The 22,136-nt window shown below is 42.1% G+C and overlaps 1 protein-coding gene across 4 annotated transcripts; it reads left to right on the top strand.

The window, feature by feature from the left end:
• The first annotated feature begins 2,141 nt into the window (after nt 1-2,141).
• On the top strand, nt 2,142-21,790 carry TTC12 (tetratricopeptide repeat domain 12). Of its 4 annotated transcripts, XM_075116251.1 has the most exons (21): nt 2,142-2,328; nt 2,806-2,957; nt 3,562-3,592; nt 4,197-4,274; nt 4,733-4,854; nt 5,654-5,713; nt 6,638-6,709; nt 8,327-8,387; nt 8,682-8,870; nt 9,442-9,511; nt 10,740-10,828; nt 11,902-12,070; nt 13,663-13,755; nt 13,965-14,028; nt 15,025-15,159; nt 15,661-15,762; nt 16,499-16,567; nt 17,379-17,480; nt 18,332-18,431; nt 20,213-20,438; nt 21,339-21,790. In XM_075116251.1, exons 1-21 carry the CDS (start codon nt 2,265-2,267, stop codon nt 21,412-21,414), a joined length of 2,124 nt encoding a protein of 707 aa, XP_074972352.1. In that variant the 5' UTR covers nt 2,142-2,264; the 3' UTR covers nt 21,415-21,790. The 4 variants fall into 4 exon arrangements, with proteins under 4 accessions (XP_074972352.1, XP_074972355.1, XP_074972353.1 ...); XM_075116254.1 differs by lacking the exon at nt 8,682-8,870; XM_075116252.1 differs by lacking the exon at nt 13,663-13,755.
• Nucleotides 21,791-22,136: the final 346 nt, after the last annotated feature.

Raw genomic sequence — 22,136 nt, 5'->3', positions numbered from 1 at the left:
GAGCCTGACACATCCCAGCACGGCCACATGGTGTAAAGGAGCGCTAGGATTCTCTTGCAAGGGCAGCTGGCCCTCAGAGCCCAAGAAGGCTGAGAGGTTTATCTCTGGGCCATTGCACGTGCTGCTGGAGATCAGCCAGCCCCCGTGTTTCTTTTCCTGCGGCTTCATCCACCTGGACAGATCATGCATCCACAGCACACTGCGTGGGTAGCTCGGATTTGGCAACATACGCCGCACACAAGCCTGGCTGGCGGGAGCATGGGGGCTGGTTTGGCGACACAGGCGACAAAGCAGGAAAAGGCCTGAAATCACAGCTTGGCTCTCAGCTGGCCAGCCGCTTTTCGTTCTGGAGGATGGTGCCACCCTCCGGCTGTCTCACAGATGACAGGCTGTATGGCCCACCTCGGGAGGGGCTGTGCCGGCTCCCGGGAGTGGCATGAAGCCTCCCTGGGCACCAGACGCCCCCAGACCCTGCAACCTACTGACCTGGGCACCCTCCCAGGGACACACCTCCTTGTCTGATAGCACAGAGGATACAGAAATCGTTGCTATCAAGTGGCCACTTCTCAGACACTGCTGAGACCGTCTGAACCTGTTAACATGGAGGGAAGAAGTGCCCATTCTGAATGAGGGTTTAACCCTCACCTGACTCCAGTCTCTCTCCTTCCCAATCAAAGATTGAGAAATCCCCAGTCTTTAAAGGATATCTAAAAAAAAAAAACCTCAAAATCTGGTATGAAATTCAGGGCAACAGGGCCTAGAGGGTATTGGTGGCGGATGAGCATTCATGTTCCTTTCTTCAGGTTCCCTCTACCTGTTGGTAGGTCTGCTAAACTTCAGTTCAACTAATCTTTGTATTAGCCAAAGAAGTCCCTTTCACTGATTTTTTGCCCGTGCTATTTATTCCTTTACCCTGCGTATGAACAGAAGATGACTTTGGGCATTAAAAAAGCCAGACCAAAAAGATCTTAAATGCTCCTTGCAGAAATGATATGCCTGTGCCTCTGCTGATAGGCTCCCTGCTGTTAGCTGCCAGCAGGGCAGCTTGCCTCCTCGCTCTGCCAAATCAAACCCAGATGTGTGCTTTGATAAAACAACAAGCAGGAGGGGAGCAGTGGCAGGCAATCTCACTTCTGGTTTTGCATCTGTTCGGGCTGCAGGGCAAAGGCTGACTTGTTTAGCAAAGAGAAAAGGAGCATATTCAGCTCAGCAATGCATGAAGCATTTCTCTGAGATCTCAAGGCAGAAATTAAGCAAGGAAAGCCATGATGAAGATAGTGGCCCTCAACCAGCTCTGGACTAGGAGCCTCTCTGCTGTGCTGTAGACATTTCCCCATGGCTTGCCTGGAAGGCCTTTGGGGCCTCTCTAGCCCATCAGGCCAGGCATTCTGCTGCAGTAAAAATATAATCAGTAACTGCCATCAAAGGGATTTTATCTGTGAGTAATTAGGAGGAAGAAAAGAAGTCACCTACTCAATGCTCTGACATAGGTTGCAAACATAAAAGCATACTTTTTTCCCATAGTAGCATAGCTCTAAAAGGGCATTCTGCGAAAAGAGGAGCTAGGAGTGCCCTTTCTGTAGATTTGTCTTTACCTTGTGCTCAGTAAAGCGTGATGTTATGTTACAGATTCAGGTGCTTAATTTCTACTCTGGCGCTTAGGCAGCGCAGAAAGATACTGTGTAAGGGCGAGCGAGGTCTGGGCGTCCGTGGCTAAGCTCGGACGGGCACATCGCAGCAGCTCCCGCGGCACAGCCCTACTCCTCGCCCGGGCCCCCGCTCCGCGGCGGGGACCGGCCCTCCCGGGGCTGCGGAGCGAGGGGCCGCGCTGCGCGGTGCGAGCGGGATTTTGCACGGCATCGGCACAGCGGGGCCAAGAGAGGGCCCCCGTGCTGCACCCTGCGGGGCGAGGGGAGCTCGGAAGCCTCCGACAGCCCAGCCCGGGTGGCGGCCGGGGTCAGCTCCCGCAGCGGCCGTGGCTGGTCCGAGGCCGCGGGCTGGGGCGGCCGCGGGCTCCGGCCCCCGCCCCCGCTCCCGCTCGGACAGCCGGTGCCTGCCGGCTCTCCGCGAAATGGCGGCCAGCACGGCACGGCTTCTCCGTTTGCGTAGTCGCGTCCTGAATCGCCCCTCCCCCTGATTCTGCGCCAAGAGCGTGGCCGGCGCCGCGGTCACCACGACGACGGCGGCGCGGTCACCGCGGCAACGGCGGCGCCGCTGCGCGTCCCCCCGGCGGCCGAGCGGCCTAGCCGCCTAGCCGCCTAGCCATGCTGGCCGACGAGGAGCAGGAAGACGATTTCCAGCGGTTCCTCCGCCGCGTGGACGACATCGGTAAGCGGGGCCCGGGCGGGGCTGGCCGCCCCCAGCCGGGCGTGGGGCGGTGCCGCCCGCGGCGGGGGGCGGAGGCGGCCGGAGGTCCCCGTTTTCTTCAGGTGGGGTACCAGGGACGGGAAAAAAAAAGGGCAGGCAGTAAGAGCAACGGGAAAGAGAAAAATTCTCGCCCCTCGTTCCGAATTTGAGTTACATGAAGGCTCTTTGTGAGCTCAGGCGTCGCGCGGTTTTGTAGATGACAAGAGTTGCTTTCTAGATCCAGGAATGTGGATAATGCAGAAGCTGCGGGTAGCGCCTGGAAGTGAGATGAAATTGTATCCGTAAATGTTTACATTTATAAACGCCGTCCTGGTCACCAGTGCCCTCAAAAGCATGTGTCATCAGAGGCACAGCTGAATTCCTGGTGCCTCCAGGATCACCTAGAGTCGCGTTGTCTGTCTCTCTATCTCTCTCTTTTTTTTTTAAACCCCTTTTTAGCCAATTTAGTGCAAGGCTTGAACTCCACAGACCCGGCTGTCAAGGAAAAAACCATTGCTGAAGCAGAGAAAAGGCTCCATGATGAAGAAGTTAGCAAGGAGAAAGAAAGCAAGACTGTGGTGAACAGAACAGTCATTAGCACGCAAGTTTCTGTAAGGGTTTTTTCCCCCCCCCTTTGAAGTTAAACCTGTATGCTTTTGGCATCTTTTAAATAACACTAATTCACATTCCCTGCCCAGGAGAAAAATTTCTGAGCAATACTTACAAGCATGTTCTGAATGTAACTTTAATTTTTTTACTGGTTAGCTTATTGGGAAGTACTCGATATCATGTTGTCTTTGTCTTAAGACTGCTAATAATGCAGAATACTTCTGCTGGATTTATCCGAGTTGGATGCAAGCACTGAGGTGCCATAACTTGCAGCTTTTACCTGCGCTTCAGGAGCTTGAGCAAAACTAGTTGAAGACAGAAGAATTCCTTCGTTAATTTCATTAGGCTTTGATTCCTGCAGTAGGGTTTGGATTTCAGTGACTTGCCTCACTGAAGAGGGAAATGGAAGCTTTCTAGTAATATCAAAAATTATTAGGTCCTTACCATCCTTTGTTTAAATGTTAATTTGATATTCCCAGTATGCATCAATCTGGGTACTTCAAACACTCTGTAGCTTTGAACAACTTAACCAAGTGTTCCTTTGCTGCTGTGGATTTTACTGAAGCGTCTGTATGTGTACATGCATGTGCTGTCTCTCTTTTTTAGGACGTGGCAAATGCAGAAGCAGTGAACGCAGGTAGGACAGTGCTCCCTCTAGTGCTTAGCATCTCTTGCATCTGTTTTAGCGGCAATGGAGTAAGGATTGCTGCTGCTTCATGCAAGCCCTAAATCTGCTCCTGCCAAAGTCAGAGCTAACTTTTCTAGTGACTTTAATCAAAATTCAGTCGGATCTAGGAACACACTCAGAGATCTTACCTGTATGGCTGTATTTGTTTGTAGGTAGGAAGCTTGTTGGTGTAGTTTGTTATCATATTCTGGCTTCTCTTCTAAAAAGTTAGTATTCTGAATTTAAAAGTTTTTCTCTAGAGATTAGATACTTCGAGGCAAGTATGCGAATCCTGAGTGGTAGCATGGCCTTTATGTGTATTAGCTTGTTATTCATGTTCCTGTTTAATTGTTGAAATGACCCCTTAATATATTCTTTGTAGAGAAATGACTCAGAAATACCTTAGAAATTACTTTTTTTCCCATCGGTAGATTGATTTTAATGAAGCCTGGTTTGTTTTTGTTGTTGTTGTTTGTTTTGGTTTGGGTTTGTTTTTGTTGTTGTGTGTGTTTGTTTTTGTTGTTGTTTGTTTGTTTTTGTTAACTAAAATACCACCGACTCTCCTGGCTCAAAGATGGCTTTCTGGCAATTTTGGAAAAGGATGCAAAAGAACGAGCTAAACGAAGGAAGAAAAACGAACAATTAGCAAATGGTAATTACTAAAGGCTTTTCTAGCTAATGCCTTCAAAAGCTAGGTAGTAGGAACTGGGCTGACTTAAGAGGCTGTTGAGCTACTCTGTTATTGCCATTCTTATGCACACTGAGACAGTGCTTTGGTTGTCAGACCAACAATCTTGTCCACAGCATTGATTAGCTGGATATAACAGGGTTATATACTTCACAGAGCTGTTGCAACCTGCTCTTCTCTATACTACCCTCTTTACGATAAAGGTTTGGGATGGAGGCAGCGAGTTTGAGTGTTTCAGAGTTGGGCTGGGCAAATGCTCAGAAGTCCCTTGCAAATAATGGCTAATGAAGGCAGCTGCAGTGGAGCTGGACTGGAATTTTGGTGATTATTCCAACAGGAGAATATGGCCTCTGTTTCCTCAGTCACTATTTGGGGAAGTAAAAAGCAAACGTTGTTTTGAATGCATGTCTGTTGTTTTGCAGCTCTGAAAGAGAAGGGAAACGATGCCTTCAGGAAAGGAGACTATGTCATAGCCGTTCAGAGATACACTGAAGGTCTGGAAAAACTGAAAGACAAGCAGGAGCTTTATACAAACAGAGCACAGGTCAGCATGTGGAGATGAGCTACCACTATAGTGCTTTTAGTGTTACTTTGCCAGGATAAGAACCCAAAAAGGATTGTTCTATTATGTAAGTGAATTTCATAAAAGGTAGTATATGTTGCATTACTGAGAGCTTAAAAAAGGGAGCAAACAATTTTTCCTGGCCGTCTTTCACAATGAGTTCTGCTTTGCTGCCATATTATCAACAGGAAATTTTTACTGTGGCTAGAACTTAACAGCAAGACAGTGCAGACTGAAGGTTTTAATTTTTTCATAAACTTAATGAAAGAATTGCACAAAGAAGATCGTTAGAGGTGATCAACATATCTGAATTCCTCAGAAGCTTTAGTTCTGCTGTGGCTAGCCCTTCCTGAGGGAGTGTTCATGTCTCTTTCCTCTTGCATGTGGCACAGGTGAACCCTGCTACTTCAGAATAAGTGGGGAAGGGAAATAATTCTAGTTCATAGGTTTATTTAAATGCACTGATTTTTTAAAAAATTTTTTTTTAGGGAACACTTCTACAATTGTAGAACATTAACATTTGCCTTGTATCCTCTACTTGCCTTGTATAAACCATATGTGTGTTTCAAACTTTGTTTTATTAAATTTATTCTGAATTACAAAATCCAAGGAGATGGAAGACAAGTTAAGAAACAGCTGGTAATTGTCTTTCAAAATCAGTGACCGGACTATCAACAGTCTAATTTTTTTTTTTTATTTAGCTATTGTTTGTACAATAGGTAGTGAAATTTGTTTGAAGTATTCTAATTCTTCTGCCTGGAATCTCTTGGTTTCATTTCAGGCCTACCTGAAGTTGCATGAGTATGAAAAAGCCATTGGTGACTGTGAATGGGCATTAAAGGTAACTTCAGGACTCTGTCTTTTATGATCAGGTCGAGTGCTCCTGGAAGGCAGGTTTGTGTGTAACTGATGATATGGAGACAACCTGGTAATGGAAATGAAAAAATATGGTGGTGTTGCAGGGTCCTGCATTCTGAGTTAACTTGAACAGTTATAAGTAATAATAAGCTGTTAACTGCACATACTGGCACACAATATCTTCCTCATCCTTCTAAAAAGGGAAAAGGGACTCTTCAAGCTCACGAAGATTAGATCTGATGGGAATGGTAAAGAATATATAAAATGCCAGATAGCTGAATCCAAATTCAGTTGTGTTACATTAGTGATGCCCATGACTACAACACAATTAACAGATCTAATAGAATAACTAAAGATTTTTAATAATACTGGCAGCATAATTTCAAGAAATCACTATTTTTGACAAATAATCGAACCGGAAAAAGTAATCTAATCTGTTAGTGTTGAGCTACCTGTTTCCTCTGGTTTGTTTTTTTTTCCTGCACAGCTAATGAAAATTAGTACTTATTTCATTCCTGGCAGAACTAATCAAAAGACATATGGAAATTCTGTTGTTGTAAAAGTTTTGCAATTGTAGACTTGTTGCTGCAGGCCTTAACATTACCTAATTGCATGAGAGTCTGCTTGAATTGCCTGAAGTACAGTTTTCTGGGAAGGATATTAGCACCAGCTGCTTTCCACCTGTAACCAGACCAAAGCCTATGTTCCATACATAAGAAAGGGAAGTTGGTACTTGGAGGTAACAACTCAGCATATAAACTTTAGATGCCTCTAGTAGGTGATATGAATACCTCTTCTGCCCTTACAGTTATTTTGGACAGCTGTAACTTTTAATCAGAAGGCTTGAAAAAATATTAAAAGGTTAAAATTATAAACACATAATTAACAATTCCTTTTTTTAACACAGTGCAATGAAAAATATATTAAAGCCTATTTTCTAATGGGGAAAGCTCAACTGGCACTTAAGCACTACAGTGAGGTAAGTTGAGTACATCTTGTGGCCATGGGACCATGATTCGTTCTGCTTTTGACACGATGTTGTGGGTGAGAGGGAGAAATTTGTGATCTTGAAAACTGGACAAATGAAAGTATGTTGAACCCTTAGGCATGAGAGAAATTTTCTGTGCTTTGCAAAGATTCTAAAATCAAGTCTTCTTTCCACATCTTAGTAAAATAGCAGGTATCCTTTACTTGGGTACACACAAAATGTAGGAGGACACTTCCGTGTAGCTGTGCCAATCTGTACTGTAATCAGCCTCAAAAGAATGAGGGAATTTTCTATTCAGTACCTATGGTTTATCTGGTGGGAATTTATCACGACTTGGCTGCCGGACACCGAGACAGCAAGCTTTACTCTGGTGCTGTGAGGCTTGAGTCTAGACCGCGTGACCGTTTGGGGAGTCTGCAAGGATTGTGTATATGCTCAGAGAATCCCATGTTTGGCACTTCTGTTGAAGTGCTTCAAGACTGGTATTAGCAACATGTGCTCAGGGAAGTGGTAGTGCTGGCAGTGCCCTATTTCAGCTCGAATAAGGATCAGAATGAAGGAGTGTCCTTGTCAGGTACTGCAGACTCTTGTGATTGCAGTCTACTAGCAGTGACTACATTTCCCCCAAAGAGACAATTAAGTAAAATGTATTTCACTTTTCTATCCTAAATAGCTCTGTGCGGTGGGTGTTATTAAACTGTTGTTGCATATAACTAAGAAATGATTGCACATCACCTTTGGATGAGAAAAACCTCTACATATTTCACATTAAGTGAACTGTTAAGATGAAAGATGCTAGTGAGAGCGATATCACTGTTTTCCTCAAGATCCTAGTGAAATGAATGTCAAACAAAAGATCTAATTCTGCATTTCATGTGTGAAAACCTAATGGAAGCATAAATACTGTTAAAATAATGGAACGTCCTATTAACAAATACTTGGGTTTGAAATAAACTGCCAGATATTTTAGTACAACCCTGGCCCTTCATCTTCAAAAATAATAAAGAGTCTGAAGGTGAGAGCAGGCAAGCTCAAAAGTATTTCTGATCCTGTCAGAAACAACTTCTAGAAATAACTGTAGACCATGGGCAATACAAGTCTGCATGAAATTCACCTTGAGGGGTTCTTGGCAGCTTGATCTGTGCAGAAGGTTCTTCCCTGTCACAAGCCTGGTGATCAGTTTAATTCTGAGCACATGCCCGAGATACACAAAATGCACAAACAGAAGTTAAAGATACAAGATGCACATGTCTGATCCCTGATGATAGTTACGGTTCCTGCAAATTTAATGCTATGCCTCATTTTCTGTTTTCTCACTGGAACTTTGCTTTTTTCTTCCTACTAGTACGTTCCTAGGTTTGTACTTGAACTTTTCCTTTTAATTTGAACTAGCAGGCAGATGTAGGGACTGGGAATAATATTCAGCTCACACTTTTACTTATGAAAGTTTTGACTTGTGTGTCTTCATAAATTGTATTTGTCACACGTAGTAAGTACCGCAGCCCAAGAACGTTTGAGCTTAAACAGGATGGCTCTGACTAGGATATAATTTTTATCATCTTCCCATTTGTTTTCTAAATTGAGAGCCCGTTTCTTTTCTCTGTTAAGTCCAGGCAGTGTTATGAGAAGATCTTACAAATTGATCCCCAAAAGGAAAGCCTATTTAAAGGTAAGAAATAGAAATTTTTACACTGTTGTTCCTTGTTTTCTGATCAAGATGGAACTTAATCGAAACCACTGTTCTGCTCTTCAGAACCTTTGATGGAGTCTCTTCATGCAGCTTCTGTTTCTGATTGTTTCTTCTTTAAGCTCTGTTTCACTCACCAGAGCCATGTGTCATTCTGTACCTCTGGATGTAAAAGGTAGTGCTCTCTCTGTCATGGAGTCAACTTCATTTTTCACTTGAAACTTGATCATATCAAAACATTTAATTGCCATGCTTTGTTTTCTTTTGATTTCCAAGATTGTATGAGCGAGGTAAACCTGGAGGAAAAAAAAATGAGAGATGAAGAGAGAGCAGTGAAGGAAGTTCAGTCTGGAAAGCTTGCTGCTCTGTGCATAGAAGAACTGCTGCAGAAACTTGATAGGCCTGATCAGAATATCCTTTACTACACAGGAGGGATCAGGCTTTTGACAGAAGCCGTGAAAGACTGTAAGTGTCTGACGCAAAGCTTGTTGATGGTAAGAGTTGTAATCCAAGTAGGTGAATACAGGAGGAGTAGTTTCTGAAGGAACAGAAAAACTGTTCCTATATTTAGAACATAAAATCAGCAATTTCAAAATTTATGGCCAATAGATATTTACATATATTTTTTCGAATTAGACCAGTATTGTAGCTGAGCTGTTAAGACTTCTTACAGATTTTGGTCTCTTAAAAGCTGTTTCATTTGTTTAGAAATATTTGTAGTTCTCTGTTAAAGCGTATTTATTTGCAAAACCAGTCTCATGTTTCAATCTTCTTAAAAAGCCTTTAACTTGAAGTCAATTGTTCTTTACAGCACCAGGCATGAATTAGAGTGGTCTTCAGCTTCAAAGCTGCTTCTACTTCAGGTAGCATTCTTGGAGTTTTTCCCCTCTTTTAATGATGTTCTTTCTCCACAGCTGTTGATCCAGTGACCTTTTCTTTATAACACAGTGTTACAGAACAGCAGGAGTCTCTCTTCACAATGATACATCAGCCAGATGGATCGTAGAGCTAATTTGTTTATCTCTGAATTTTTCAGGCACTGAGCAAACTTTATTTAGAGCAAACAATGGATTCAGTATCCTCAATGACAACGAGATTGTAAGACGGTAAGAGCTCTCCAAAGCAAAACAGTGGGGTGTTACAGCATGAGGAAATGAAAATACTGTTTTCAAGAAACATGATCGCCTCTTGAAATGCAGATGAAATGATCAAAAGATAATGTTAATAACAGATTTTAATGTCTGAATGGACTGACTTATACCTGACTCTTATACAAACAGTGCTCTCTTAGATGCAGTGAATAGAATTAATGAATTTCTGCTTCTGTCTCCTATTTCTGTACAGTTCTCCTATCATGGTGAGAGCAGGTTTGTAAAAAAAAAAAAAAAAAAAAAAAAAAAAAAAAAAAAAACCAAAAACAAAAAAAAAAAAAAACAACCAAACCACAACCCAAACCCAACCCGCCCCCTCCAAAGAAACACCTTAATATAAAAGATCATCTGAAAGCACTTAGTTGCTTTAAGTATACCTGGCCAGACTCCCTGGTGCTATTAATTGCCATCAGAAAATATTTGGCCTTATAGCTTTGTAATGTAACCTGTGAAACTCTCTAATCCTGTAATTGAGGAAGAAGGTTGTCTCTGGGGACCTGTATCTTCTGCTGCTGTATTTTCTTGGCTGCTGTTGTATTGTGTTTCGGTAACCAAGAAACAAATCTGGCTAATATTTTATCTGTATTGCTTTTTAACCTTTGCCTTTAAAGGGATCTTTTGTCTGAATGTGTATTTGAGTCAGGTTCAGTTAGATAATGGAAACAAGTAAGACATGCAAAAGATGCAATTTGAAAATTTTGCACAACTGAGTTGGTTCAGGACAACACGATCTGGTTGAACTAGGCAGGACAGCGATTCTTTAAGCTTGTCAGTGGGACTGCAGCACAGAGACTTCTTTACAGTTCATCAGTATTCTGGGTTGGCTGTAAACAGATTTAAGAGATGAAGCACTTTCAAGTTTGCACAAGCTTTTCATGCCCTGGCTATTCACAAGTCTCTCAGTGCAGAACTATATTGTGCTGTGTAATGCTCGTATAGGCTCTCTGTGTGTTGAGGGTAGAGTAGAGCTAGATCATAAATCTGGTGTCAGGGCAGGTCCTCTGGAAAACAAGTCTGATAGTCCTAAAAATGTTTAACCAATGAGCTGAGTTTAGAGCTTACGAGCTTAAGCATTCATGTGGCAGATCCCCATCTCTGTGGGACTTTGCTGATTTCCCTAGCCAAAGAGCTAATTGTTTGATCTGTCCTTTGCTCTTTTTACAAGCTAATATTCCTAATTTAGGGGCTTCCATGCAGAGAGGAAAAACACTGCTGAAGTGGATTTGTCTGTTTCTCTTCTCTCCCTTTGGCAAACTGTCTGCGCTGGGAATGGTAAAACTATGTAATCAACATTAATCATTGTTAATGTACGGTTAATACAGCACTTACTGTGTTTAAAACTGTTGTTTGACATGAACATCACTTCCCCAGAGCACTTGGGTCTGGACCTTATTGTAACTGAAGTTTTACAGGTCAGGTACAAGTGGTGGAGGTATACTGCTAGCAGTAACCACCATTTTGGTGGTTCTGTGCATCATGAGATGAAGTTTCCAGCCTGTTTCTGTGAGTGTTTTAAATCTACTGAAGGAGGGGGAAGTAAATTCCCTGTGTTTATTGCTGCTTTGAAGGTAATATCACTTGTATCATAATGTCTTTTTTAAGCAGTTAAGCAGGGTTTTATACAAGTGCCTGAATTCCACTGGTATTCACAACCAAGTAGTCATTGGGCAGGTAGCCCCTGTCTCTGTTTCTAGGGAGTATACACATAGGTGAAAAATGGTCTGAGGTGATGGTGGGTGGTAAAGTGCAGAGTGCCACACAGGAAAAATGCAGAATGCGTGGTGTCAGCATCTGTGTTGACTTGTATATCATGGGATCCAGCTGATGCCCAAGAGAATATTCATGCTGCAAGGTAAAGGGAAAACCTGTTTTATATTCTCCCTGTAGGTAATTAGCAGTGAATAGAGAGTAATGTGCAGGCCTATGTAGCTTACGTGTTTGTGCCTGGCAGGGCAGTGTACTGTTGTGCCTGAACAGCCTGGACCCTAGCAGTGTGCAGGCAGCTGATGACACGAGCAGCACTTTGTGCTCACAATTCTGGTCTCTCTTTGTTTGAAGAAGCACGTGGTGCCTGAGAAGCCAGCACGTTGCTAGTGAGAGTAGAAATCCAAACACCAGCGTATGTGTTGAAGTAATGGAGCTGAGAGAAGATGAGTGGGTGTTCTACCTTACCATTGCTCTGCAGGGGTGTTATGCAAGATGAACACATCAGAGTGAATGACATCATTAGTGGATTAAAGAAAGACATTAAACTTGTTAAATCAGCACCTAGGGGAAAAAAATCATGAGAGTAATGGGGATGCCGTTATGTGTGACATTGCTCTTAGATCTTTTCTTTTTTTCAGAAGAGAATCAGCGTCTTCTGTTGACTCACCCTGATGTGAATGCACAGCTGCCAAAACTGCTTTCTTCTGGGGTATCAGAGATCCAAAAGGAGACATTGGCACTGATTTCTCTTTACTCAGAGAATGAGAATGGGAGGAGACTGCTAGTCAGGCACCAGGACCTAACCAAGTAATAAACACTACTGCACCTCAGAAAAATTTCCTTAATGCCTGGGTTCACAGATTTTCAGAACTCATTCCACTAGCACTAAGGTGACAGGCTTTCTGAAAGGAACATAATGACACTGAGACTTCTGCCCTTGAGGAACAGGCTTAGCTAAACCAAAGTAAAAGTTAGGTGTGTAGGGAAAGCTACAGTAAACTTTGTGTCTGAAGATGTCTGTGAAATTAAGTAGAAAGGGCTTATTCCTGAGGTTATTCATGTAATTTTGAGGCATAGTTTAACCCAGTTTTTTAAACCAGTAAGTGTGTGTTTGTCTAGCGCACAATCATTTGTCTCTTAATATCTTATGGTTTCAAGCTGTGACTCTCTCCACATTTGGTAATCGGTATTTATGATTATTCAGTGTTGCCATGACTCACTGAGTGAGGACATAAACAGCAGTCTATTACCTTTATCCTATTGTCCTACTATTTTCTTCTCGAGTTAAGCAGAGGAGACATTTCACTTTATTGGTTTGCACTACATGGTTTGAGGTAATGGATGAGCAAAACGTACAGTTTTACACACTTCACAACATAAACCCAGAGATGTTTTTCCCTGGAGGATAGGTTAAAGAAATGAGCCACATCTGAGAGGATGCTTAAAAAGGGCAGATGATATTACTATGGCTCGAAATATCAGGAGCCTGAAAAATCTTCTGTCAACTTCTGAGAGATATCCTGGACCCGATTGCTTGAAAAGAGTTAGGGTGTTCAGATGGTAAAGTTGCAGATATTGATCTTCTCTGCAGTTGGGCTCATCGTCAAAAAGAGACAAGACTATAGATTCTCTTACTGTGCTACAAAGTTGGAGGAAAGTGGCAGAGAATTTCAGCTCAGTAGAGGAGCGTGTGGAAACCCCAGCACATGTCTGCAGATGTACTTACTGTTTGGCAGAGTTCACAGTCTGAAGTCCTGTGAATTGCCTGCAGTTCAAATCCCACAGCCACACGCACACACTGTTCCAAAAGCTCGAAAGGGGAATGGTATGATTTTCTTTTTATTCAGGCAGGAGATGACACTTTCTTCACTACTATAAAGCCTTTTAGTTAAACCCCTCCAAAGACTGTTGGGTTTGCTTAGCACGCCCTTTTAAGCCACGCAAGCATCACCACTGACATTCCCTGCAAGTCTTTACAACCTGTTGACGCTGTTCAGTCCTGGGCTTTGCTGATGGTGTTCTTGGTCCTGACTTGCATTCTACTTGTCTGTCCTGAAGATGTTCACCAGCAGCAAAGCAGTTTGGCTTCAAATGTCTGTGAAGCTTACATGCTGATCAAATGTTCTAATGCTGACAGGGATTGGTACATGTGTTGAAATCACAGTACTTGTTCAAAGAGGGACAATATTGCAGAGAATCTAGTGCCAAAATATTATTCTAATGGCAGTGAGGTGACTGGGTATGTTTGGAGGGCCTAGTATATCCAGCTTTGTCAAAACCCTACTGAACACAAAGGAGTTTAAGATGACAAATTGTGTCAGTGCACTTAAAATATGACTTTGATCTTTAATAATTAATCCAAAGCTGACACAAAATTGTCGGGGGTTTTTTAATAACAGATGGCTGCAGATTTTGATGAAGTTTGTCAACAGCACTGATGCCAGGGCTAGCAGTGCCATGAACATACTATCTCATTTAACTGAAGAGGAAAGGTAACTTATACTTCTACCTTCTTTCTTATAAAGTTGTACTTTGAAACGTGCTAAATGAGCTACTGATAGAGGCTGTTGGCCGCCATTGCTGTGAGGGTACCTTGCTAACTGCTGTCTGCCTGGCTTTATGTTGCTGTTGTGTTGCCTTTATCTGTGATTTTGTCTAAAGCTTTAAGTGTCCAAGTATGGCTTTCTTTATCCCTTAACAGGTTCAAAACCCAGTGTCGTGTCATGCTTTCCACAGGTGTTTTACCTTTATTCACCCAGTTGCTGGTATGAAAGATCTCCGTTTCTATACCTCTGGTTTACTTTTGTGTAGCATGTCTTATGACCCCTCTTGACAGTTTTACAGCCAGTTGTTCCTAGAGAGAACCCCTTTCTGGTAGAACTACAGTAGTTACCATGTCTCTAGTTTTGTAGGTGTTAGAAATCCAGTTTTGTCATATACTTTCCTCAGGAAAATGTTCTCAGTCTCCAGTGCTTAGTGCTCGGTTTCTACACGTTACTAGTTTTATATTCAGTGAAAACTCTGGACTTGGTTGCAGATTCCCACTGGTAATCTGTCAGGCCAGGACTTCACCCTCAGCTTTGTGTTACGCTCTTGTGAATGTGGCTTTAGTCCACTATCACCTACTGGTTATATCTTGGATAATGACTTTTTCTGTTTCTTTCTAATCCGAGAGATCAGGGTGAATAGATTACATTAGGTCACAAGGTAAATTTGTTTAGTGGTTCAGGTCCCTTTCCTGGTTATCGTTTATTTAAACTGCAAACCTACAATACTGTTGGTACAGCAACCTGTCCTCATGAAGAGGCAAGATGGTAGGGGAGATTGGTTCTGTTGCAGAATGGCAGATATAGCTGGAATGTAAAATACCTCCACTTCTCCGAACGAGCACCAAGACAATGCAAGAATTACAGCATTTCCCCATTGCTTGTTGCTCTCTCCTTTTGAACATACCTTACTGGAATTACAGATGCAGCAGAGGCTGGTCTGTTTTCTGACCTAAGTAAGTGATAGTAGGAAACATTCAGTCTGAGGTTAGGGACCACAGAATCCAGTCGTTTTTTCCCCAGATTGCTTAAAATGTCATCAGGAGAGTCACTGTGAAAATGAGGGTGATTTGCAAACTTTGGACAGTTGGGATTTAACATAGGTTAGAGAGATTCTGGAATGCCATTTTCCATTGCCAGAGGGATAGGAACATGTATCTGTTGTTTCCTTGTCATTTGTTCTTAATTTGTTATTCCACTCTCTCCTGTTTTTAGACCTCTGCCAAGCTGGTGAACGAGGCAGCCCTTGCCCATTGCATTGGCATCATGGGGAATCTGTGTGCAGATGTAGTCATTCGAACGCAGATGGCTGAGTCCAAAGAATGCTGGCAAGCGTGCTTAAAGCTGGTGGTAAAGAAACTTGATGGCTCCCTAGAATAGTGGTTTCAGCCCTACCTGCTGTGGAAGTGGCACTTCTGTGATCACGTTTGTCTGCCTCCCCTAATAGCTCTGAACTCTTGACTGAGATGTTTCAAATCTGGGAGTTGGATAAAGGTGTCAAAGTGGTCCGTTGTTCACATAAGTTGTGGATTGATAAATGGGTGAGGGGGAGAGTGTGTGGTCCCTTATTTTAAGTGGCCCCTTTCAGGGTAAAAATGCGGTACGAACTCAGTCCTCAGAAACGAAAGAATTCAGAGGGTGGGAAAGGATGTTGTTAATGGCCTAAATGTCAGGAGTTTGGAGCGTGCAGCTTTAGATACCAAAGTGAAACAAACATAAGGACGAATCTATATCAAAAAAGCTGGTGCTCACATGACTTCTTCCTTCTGAGTAAGTAAGCACGCAGAAGACTGAGGAAGCGCATATTCTGAACCTCTGAACTGATTGCATTATTCTGTTCTTTGTATGCAGGATGACTGCTTTTATGTCAGCATGCCCAAATACCAGGAGTGTTTGTTTGCAGTGCTGGGCCTAATGATGAACTTACTGCTTGAATCAAATGTGATCATCCAGGTATACAAATCTGTGAACATTTTTTGGTAGTAGTGTTCTTCTTGTAATCACTTCCTCAGAGGTTCAGCATTGCTTGAGCAGTCAGAGCATCATCCTCCTTGTTGCTGTAAATGGGCCTGATGCAAGTCACTGAAGTCATACCAGAACATGTAAACAGAATAGGTGAGGGAATATTGTGACCTTGCAGCCTCTACAGGGGAAAAGAGCTTGACTGTGTTAGATGGATTTAGAGCCCTCTTTCACATCAAGCATGCTGAAGCATTTAAGGGCTGCCAACCTTGGATTTTGCTGCTGTTCAGTTGATGTTTAATTTTTATTGGTGACTAAGGTTATCATTAAGGGTAGCTGTCAATTTCAGTAAGCTAAAAAGCAAAAAAATTTACAAACTTTTTTCCTCCACCCCCCCACATATACACACAGTTATGAGAAAAATACAGTATAAAGCACATACAGTACCTTTCCATAGTGGTTTAAATGTTTTGTTTGGCCTCACTCTCTAATTTCGGCATATTCTTAGATGCTTGGCACATTCCAAAATTATATAAAACTAATGATTCCATCAGGAAGGAAAAATTCTTTAAGTTAACATCTGGGTGCTGAAGTGTTAGTAACTTACTGCCATGTGTGCCCTGATCTCCACTGGGTTCTTTGTTGGAGAGTACTGTCTATAACCCATTTCTGCTGTAACACTCCTCCGCAATCAGCTGCACCTGAGCGTTTCACATTGTTGTTTCAGTACTTCGCTGTGGACATAAGTGGCAGGTGCATGTCTCTCCTCAGGAATAAGGATGGAAGGATTGTGACAGTAAGTGGGATATCAGTGGACTAATGAAAGATTGTATTAACTGACCTGACCTGACGACTTCAGTGCAAACTGCTGCCCTGTGCAAGTCTGTACCTTAAGCTTTGAAGCCTAAAACATTCATAATTATTAGCAGTAAAGAAATCATATACCACTTATTCAGTTTTTTATATTGTTTGATGCAAGAGGTTCTCAATGTTCTCCTGAAATCTACTTAACAGAAACTCTTACAAATCATTCCACCCTTAGGATGGTTTTCAATATAAAACTCTTTAAAAATCAATCTAGGAGCAAAGGAACACGAACGATTTGGGTGTTTAGGAGCTGTTTCTTTTTACAGTTCTTGTATGTGAATCATACCTAGAAGACTGTACTCCTATTAGTGGGTGTGACTCCCACAAAGAGCAGTTGTTCAAGGCACATGGGTAGGAGCAGATGTGGACTCGGAGTCCGTTCACATTTCTGAACTCAAATAAATTGTTCTGATCTGTTTTACTTGACTCAATACCAGCAGTGCTGGGCTGGTTTCTACTAGGAATTTGGTTTGACAGATAAACATACAGGGAGTTGTCCTTATCTCAGTTTGGTCTCATCTCTCTCCACTGAGTCTTTAGAAGCTGTACTGAGCTCAGTTTCCTATAAGCAATAACAAGAGCCATGTCCTAAAGATGTTCTTCATTATATTTCTGTAAACTTTTATCACTTGAATTACTTTGTTTTTATTCTGCAAAAAAGAAAATAATTTGAAAACTCCTTAAAGTTGTCTGGACAAATAAACTTTTTTTTTCTTCTCTCACACTGTTTTCTAATTAAGAGAGCCATTGGAGTGCTAAGTCGCATCCTGGCAGCATCCTCCTCGGCGGTAGACGAAGTAGTGAAAGGAGGGGTGGTGAAGAAAATGATCAAATTCTTGAAAGTAAATTCATTTAACAAATTTCACTTTATTTCTGCTTGTATTGTACCTTAAGAAAACCATAGTTGCCCCTCTGTCTAGCCTCCTTTCCCTAGGAGAAAGACCTGTGCAGTCATTGTGGCTGCATGTGTCTGCATCTGTGCTGTCTGTTGTAATAGTGCTCTCAAGTTTAATTTTAAGCTCAGTAGCCAGATTGGAGACTGGACTGCCTTCTGTAGTCTGGTCTGTAGCCCAGCTTTTTCATTTGTTTCCGTATGAGCCAGATGCCCGTGCACAGCTCTGCTTGCAGAGATATGCAAATTTGAGAATCCACTACTTCAGGCCCGGCTGGAGGATTAAAGCTTAAAATTGGTGTGATCTAATTTGGACCACTGAAAAGCAATGGAGCTGAATCAATCTTGGAGCAATTCTTCCCTAAATAATGCATCTGTAGACACTGTTTTGCTGTATATCTGTGTATCTAGCAGAATGTGTATCCACCCAGCTGGATGTGGATTCTGGGGATTTGCTATGATGCAGATAAAATCATTCTAGAACAAGGTGGTGGCACTCAGCTTGGCTTGTGTAAGTAGCAAGCATCAGAGGAGTTAATAGTTTGAAAGGAGCTGGGCTCCAGAGATTCAGGGACTTCTGTATGTTCATTGCGGGCAGGAAAGAGACGGTTCTTATGTCCCTTTCAGCCTGTGTTCATCTTGAGATGTACACTCTGCAAAGGTCTTAATTTGGTATTTGGGCTTAGGCATGAGGAATACCTAATTATATCACCATGGTACCTAAGCTATTCTGTAACCTTGAGTAAGTTGTGCTATGAATTGTATGTTTGTTAATGCATCCTTTATTCTGATGAAATCTAGGCTGGAGGACAGACCACATCCAATTATGGTATAAAGACCCTTTCCATCTGCACCAGAAGTAATAGCCAAGCTCAAGAAGATCTAGTGAAGTCAGATAAAAGTAAGTGACAACTTCACTAATTAGAGACTGAATGCGGAGGTGTGATCTCAGTATCATCCTCTAGATGATCCTCTAGAACAGAATTGAACACTGGGTTTTACTCTTGCAAGACTTTAGCCATGTTTTCTGAGTAATGTGCTGTTTTACCTCCTGAAATGGAGTTTAATGAGCCTTAGCTCTGTGTGAGGATGGAAATAGGCAAAACAGATAATGAGTCTGAGTTAGAGAAACTGCGCTTTACTCTAGTAAAATGGCTTGATATGCTTTTTCAGAGCCAGAAATATATATATTTTTAAAAATGTGCTTGTAAACCATAACTGAATTGGGTTGTATTTCCCCAAGTTAGTGGCTAAAATAAGAAACTTCTTTTATGCATCTGATTTCCAGAGGCTGAGGCTGTTTATAGTTTCCTTCAATTTACTTGTGGATATTTGGCCTGGTATTAAAAGGAAACGGATGTTGAGACAGAGTGATGATATCAGACCAGGTGTATTAGAGTATTTTTGAGCATATTTGCTCTAGTCATGCAGTAAAACACTACTTAGATCACTTTAAAATCCAGGTTCAATTAATGCTAATGTAACCACAACAGAGAATACTTAAGTTTTATCTAAATGGTTGAACCTGTCAAGAAACTGTCAGCTCATGTAGTTCAACCTGAACCCTAAGGATTTCCACTCATTAAAAGCATCTCAGAGCATCATCTTCCTTTTGTACATCCCATATTAGTTTCACTGTCATCTGTAGATGAAGCTTTCATTTCCTCAAATTAGCAAAAACACCTCACTCTCATTCTTTCCACCAAAAGTCTGGGCATTAATCTGGTGAGAAGTCACCACTCCTTATATTTGTCATCTCTGTTTGCCAACCCAGACGTTGCCCTGTTGCTAGGAGGCTGGTGGCATCAAGCTGTAGTCCTGTGACATTAAATTGCATTCCAGCTGGGCCACTTAGTGCAGCTTCTACACCAGCCACTGTTGCTGTCTAGAGCAGCACTGCCTTTTCCAAAGACATTATTGCAGCAGAAAAGGTGGGATGTGATCTGCAAGAACAGATGGGACCATGAAAGAAAACCAAAGCAAACTTATGCAGCCCCCAAGGAAACTTCATGCATGTGAAAGCCGTGCTGTATTTTATTTAGAAGGCAGTCTATCTAAATATTTCCAGATACTGTGGCCTGAGATGCTGCTGCTGCTTACAGATGCCAGCAAGACCTACACAACTCTGCGTCAAGAGTATAGGCAAAATACTCTGCCGCTGTACATTAGTATAGGTTACAGAAGTAGATGAGCTAGCTGCTTTGTGTTAGCTAAGGATATATAGAAAGCTTTTTAATATTCCTTTTTTCAGCTATTCCTTCCACAATGGCATTTCTGTCTTAAACATTTAGCTCAGCACTGTAGGTGCTCTACTCTGTGCTTGCCCTGCTAGTATGGTAGGGTGAGAGGCCAGTGCAAGATCCTGCAAGCAGCAAAGGTGGCATGTTCACCTTCAGAGAAATATTAAGCAAATGCAGAAACGCAAGCTCCATGCTAGAGAACCTCTTGGAGTGTAGATTCAGTTTTCTGAGAAAGACATCTATGCAGGTGAAGCTGGGACAGCACTCTGGATCCTGAACCTTGCCCTGAAATTCTGTTGCTCCTCCAGGTTTTCTAGAAGAATTTCCAACATGGAAAAATGCTTGCTCCCCAGGAGTTTTAAGTAAAGACAAGAGAAAAACATCAGTGCTACTTGGAACAAATCCATGTGTATTCTGTGCAATTAATCTCTCCTTCTCCCAGGGTTCAGTGTGCTGCTAAACCTCTTGGACTCAGAGAATGAAATGATTGTGGGAAATGCTGCTTTCTGCCTTGGCCAGTGCCTTGCAGTTCCCGGAGCAGCGACATCCTTACTGAATTCCAATGTTGTGATGATTTTGTTGAAACACGCTGGTGGCGATGCTGCAAGAACTTCGGTGCAGGAGAATGCAGCAATTGCTCTGGGGAAGCTGTGTGTCGCTGAACCAAGGTATTGTAAAGAAGACTATCATTCTTCTGCACCATGTGGTTGCTATTAGGAGATAAATCTTGAAAAACTGACCAGTGTAAGTCGATTCTATTCATAGAGCAAGCAGGTACAGGACAGATGATTAGTTTATATAAATATCCCGTGAAATCTATCACCCTTCCTCCAGCTAGAATTCCCACTTTTGGTATTGTCCCCAGGGTACCTGTGTTGTTGCTGGAGGGTTCCTGTGTTGTTAGTTGTCTGTCTTAATGTGTTTCAGGGAGCTCATTTTGCTTTCTGATGTTACCTGTGCTGGAAGAATGGAAGGAGGAGGAGTGATGTTATAAGTTCGTAGAGATCAGAGCCATAATGAAAGCAAAACAAAAGCACAAATGTCAGCAAAGAATGTCTGCTGCTGCCTGCCGAGAGTATGCCAAGCTCTAGCAAGCTGCAGACTGTCAGCTGGATCTTGAACTGTGTTCCAGACAGAGGAACTGAGTTCTGCTTGTTAGTGTACATCCTGAACTACTGCAGAAAGCAAGGGATAATGCTTAGGTTCCAAAAGTTTAAGAACCTTGCTTCTGTTGGAGATCCCAAGTGACCAGTAGAGAAAGTATCAGCTCTAAGATTTGCAAAACACTCCAGAGACATGAAAGGGAAACACTTTATTCTCTTAGTGTTGTTAATTTGAAATGTCACCTATTTAAACACTTGTCAGTTATTTAGAACTTTCATTTTCGTTTTTGTGGGGAATAGTACTCTAGAAACTCTTTCTCCTGCTACTTTAGGAGGAGTTTATCAAATGTAGCATTAAACATCCATGGCAGTTTGGGCATGGAATATAGCAGAGCAGTGGAAGCTTAAAACTTTTGTTGTTAGTTGTCTTATATTCCCCCAGCAACCTTTCTGTTGTCTTTTCAGGCATGTTTTCCAACTGCGGAAACTTAATGGACTGGCCATCCTGAACTCCTCTATGAAATATGTGCATAGCATGTGAAGTTTGCAAGACAGCTTTGAAACATGCTGTTAATATCTCTTGCTGTTGAGTATTTTCTTCTTTAATAAAACTTAACTCAAAGCACATCATCTTTTCAATCCCTTTTCAAAGTGTTTGCCTGTCCTCCATAGAAGCCAGTAAAACAATGTCAATATAAGTATTGGGAGAAAGAATTTACTTTATTATCTAGGCTAAGAACTGAAATAACAGCTTGCATAGAACTTGTCTTTGCTTTAATAAATGATGTTGCCGTTTCTTACTGGCAAGTTGCTTGCTCTTTATTCATTGACCAATGGCTCGTTTAGTCTACTTCCAAGTTTGGGGCCAGTACCCAGCATACTAGAAGAAAACAGAAATAAACTGAGTTGTGACTTTGAAGAATCCTTTTTTCCCCCCATTGGTGTCCTCTGGTGGCTAAATTATGATTCAGTATCACATGCGTGATGTCGCCTCACATTTTGCTTAAACCTCATACTTACCTGCTTAAATATGTTGGTCTTAATTTCACTAAGCACTCAATCTTAGTGATAACTTATGATAACGAGGTTTGTTTATGAATTATGGGATGTTTATTTTAGTAGTATCACACTTAACTATCTCTATAAATTTAGTGATATCCCTTGGTCCTTCATGGTTGGACAAGATCTCCAGAAATCCCTTCCAACCCCTACCGTTCTGTGATTCTGTGTGGAGCAAGAACAGTAGTTGACCTTCCTGATGTT

The sequence above is a fragment of the Phalacrocorax aristotelis genome, chromosome 22, assembly GCF_949628215.1.
Source record: "Phalacrocorax aristotelis chromosome 22, bGulAri2.1, whole genome shotgun sequence".
NCBI classification, from domain to species: Eukaryota; Metazoa; Chordata; class Aves; order Suliformes; family Phalacrocoracidae; genus Phalacrocorax; species Phalacrocorax aristotelis.
Note: the sequence above shows the minus strand (reverse complement) of the source record. Positions and strands in the feature narration are given on the sequence as shown.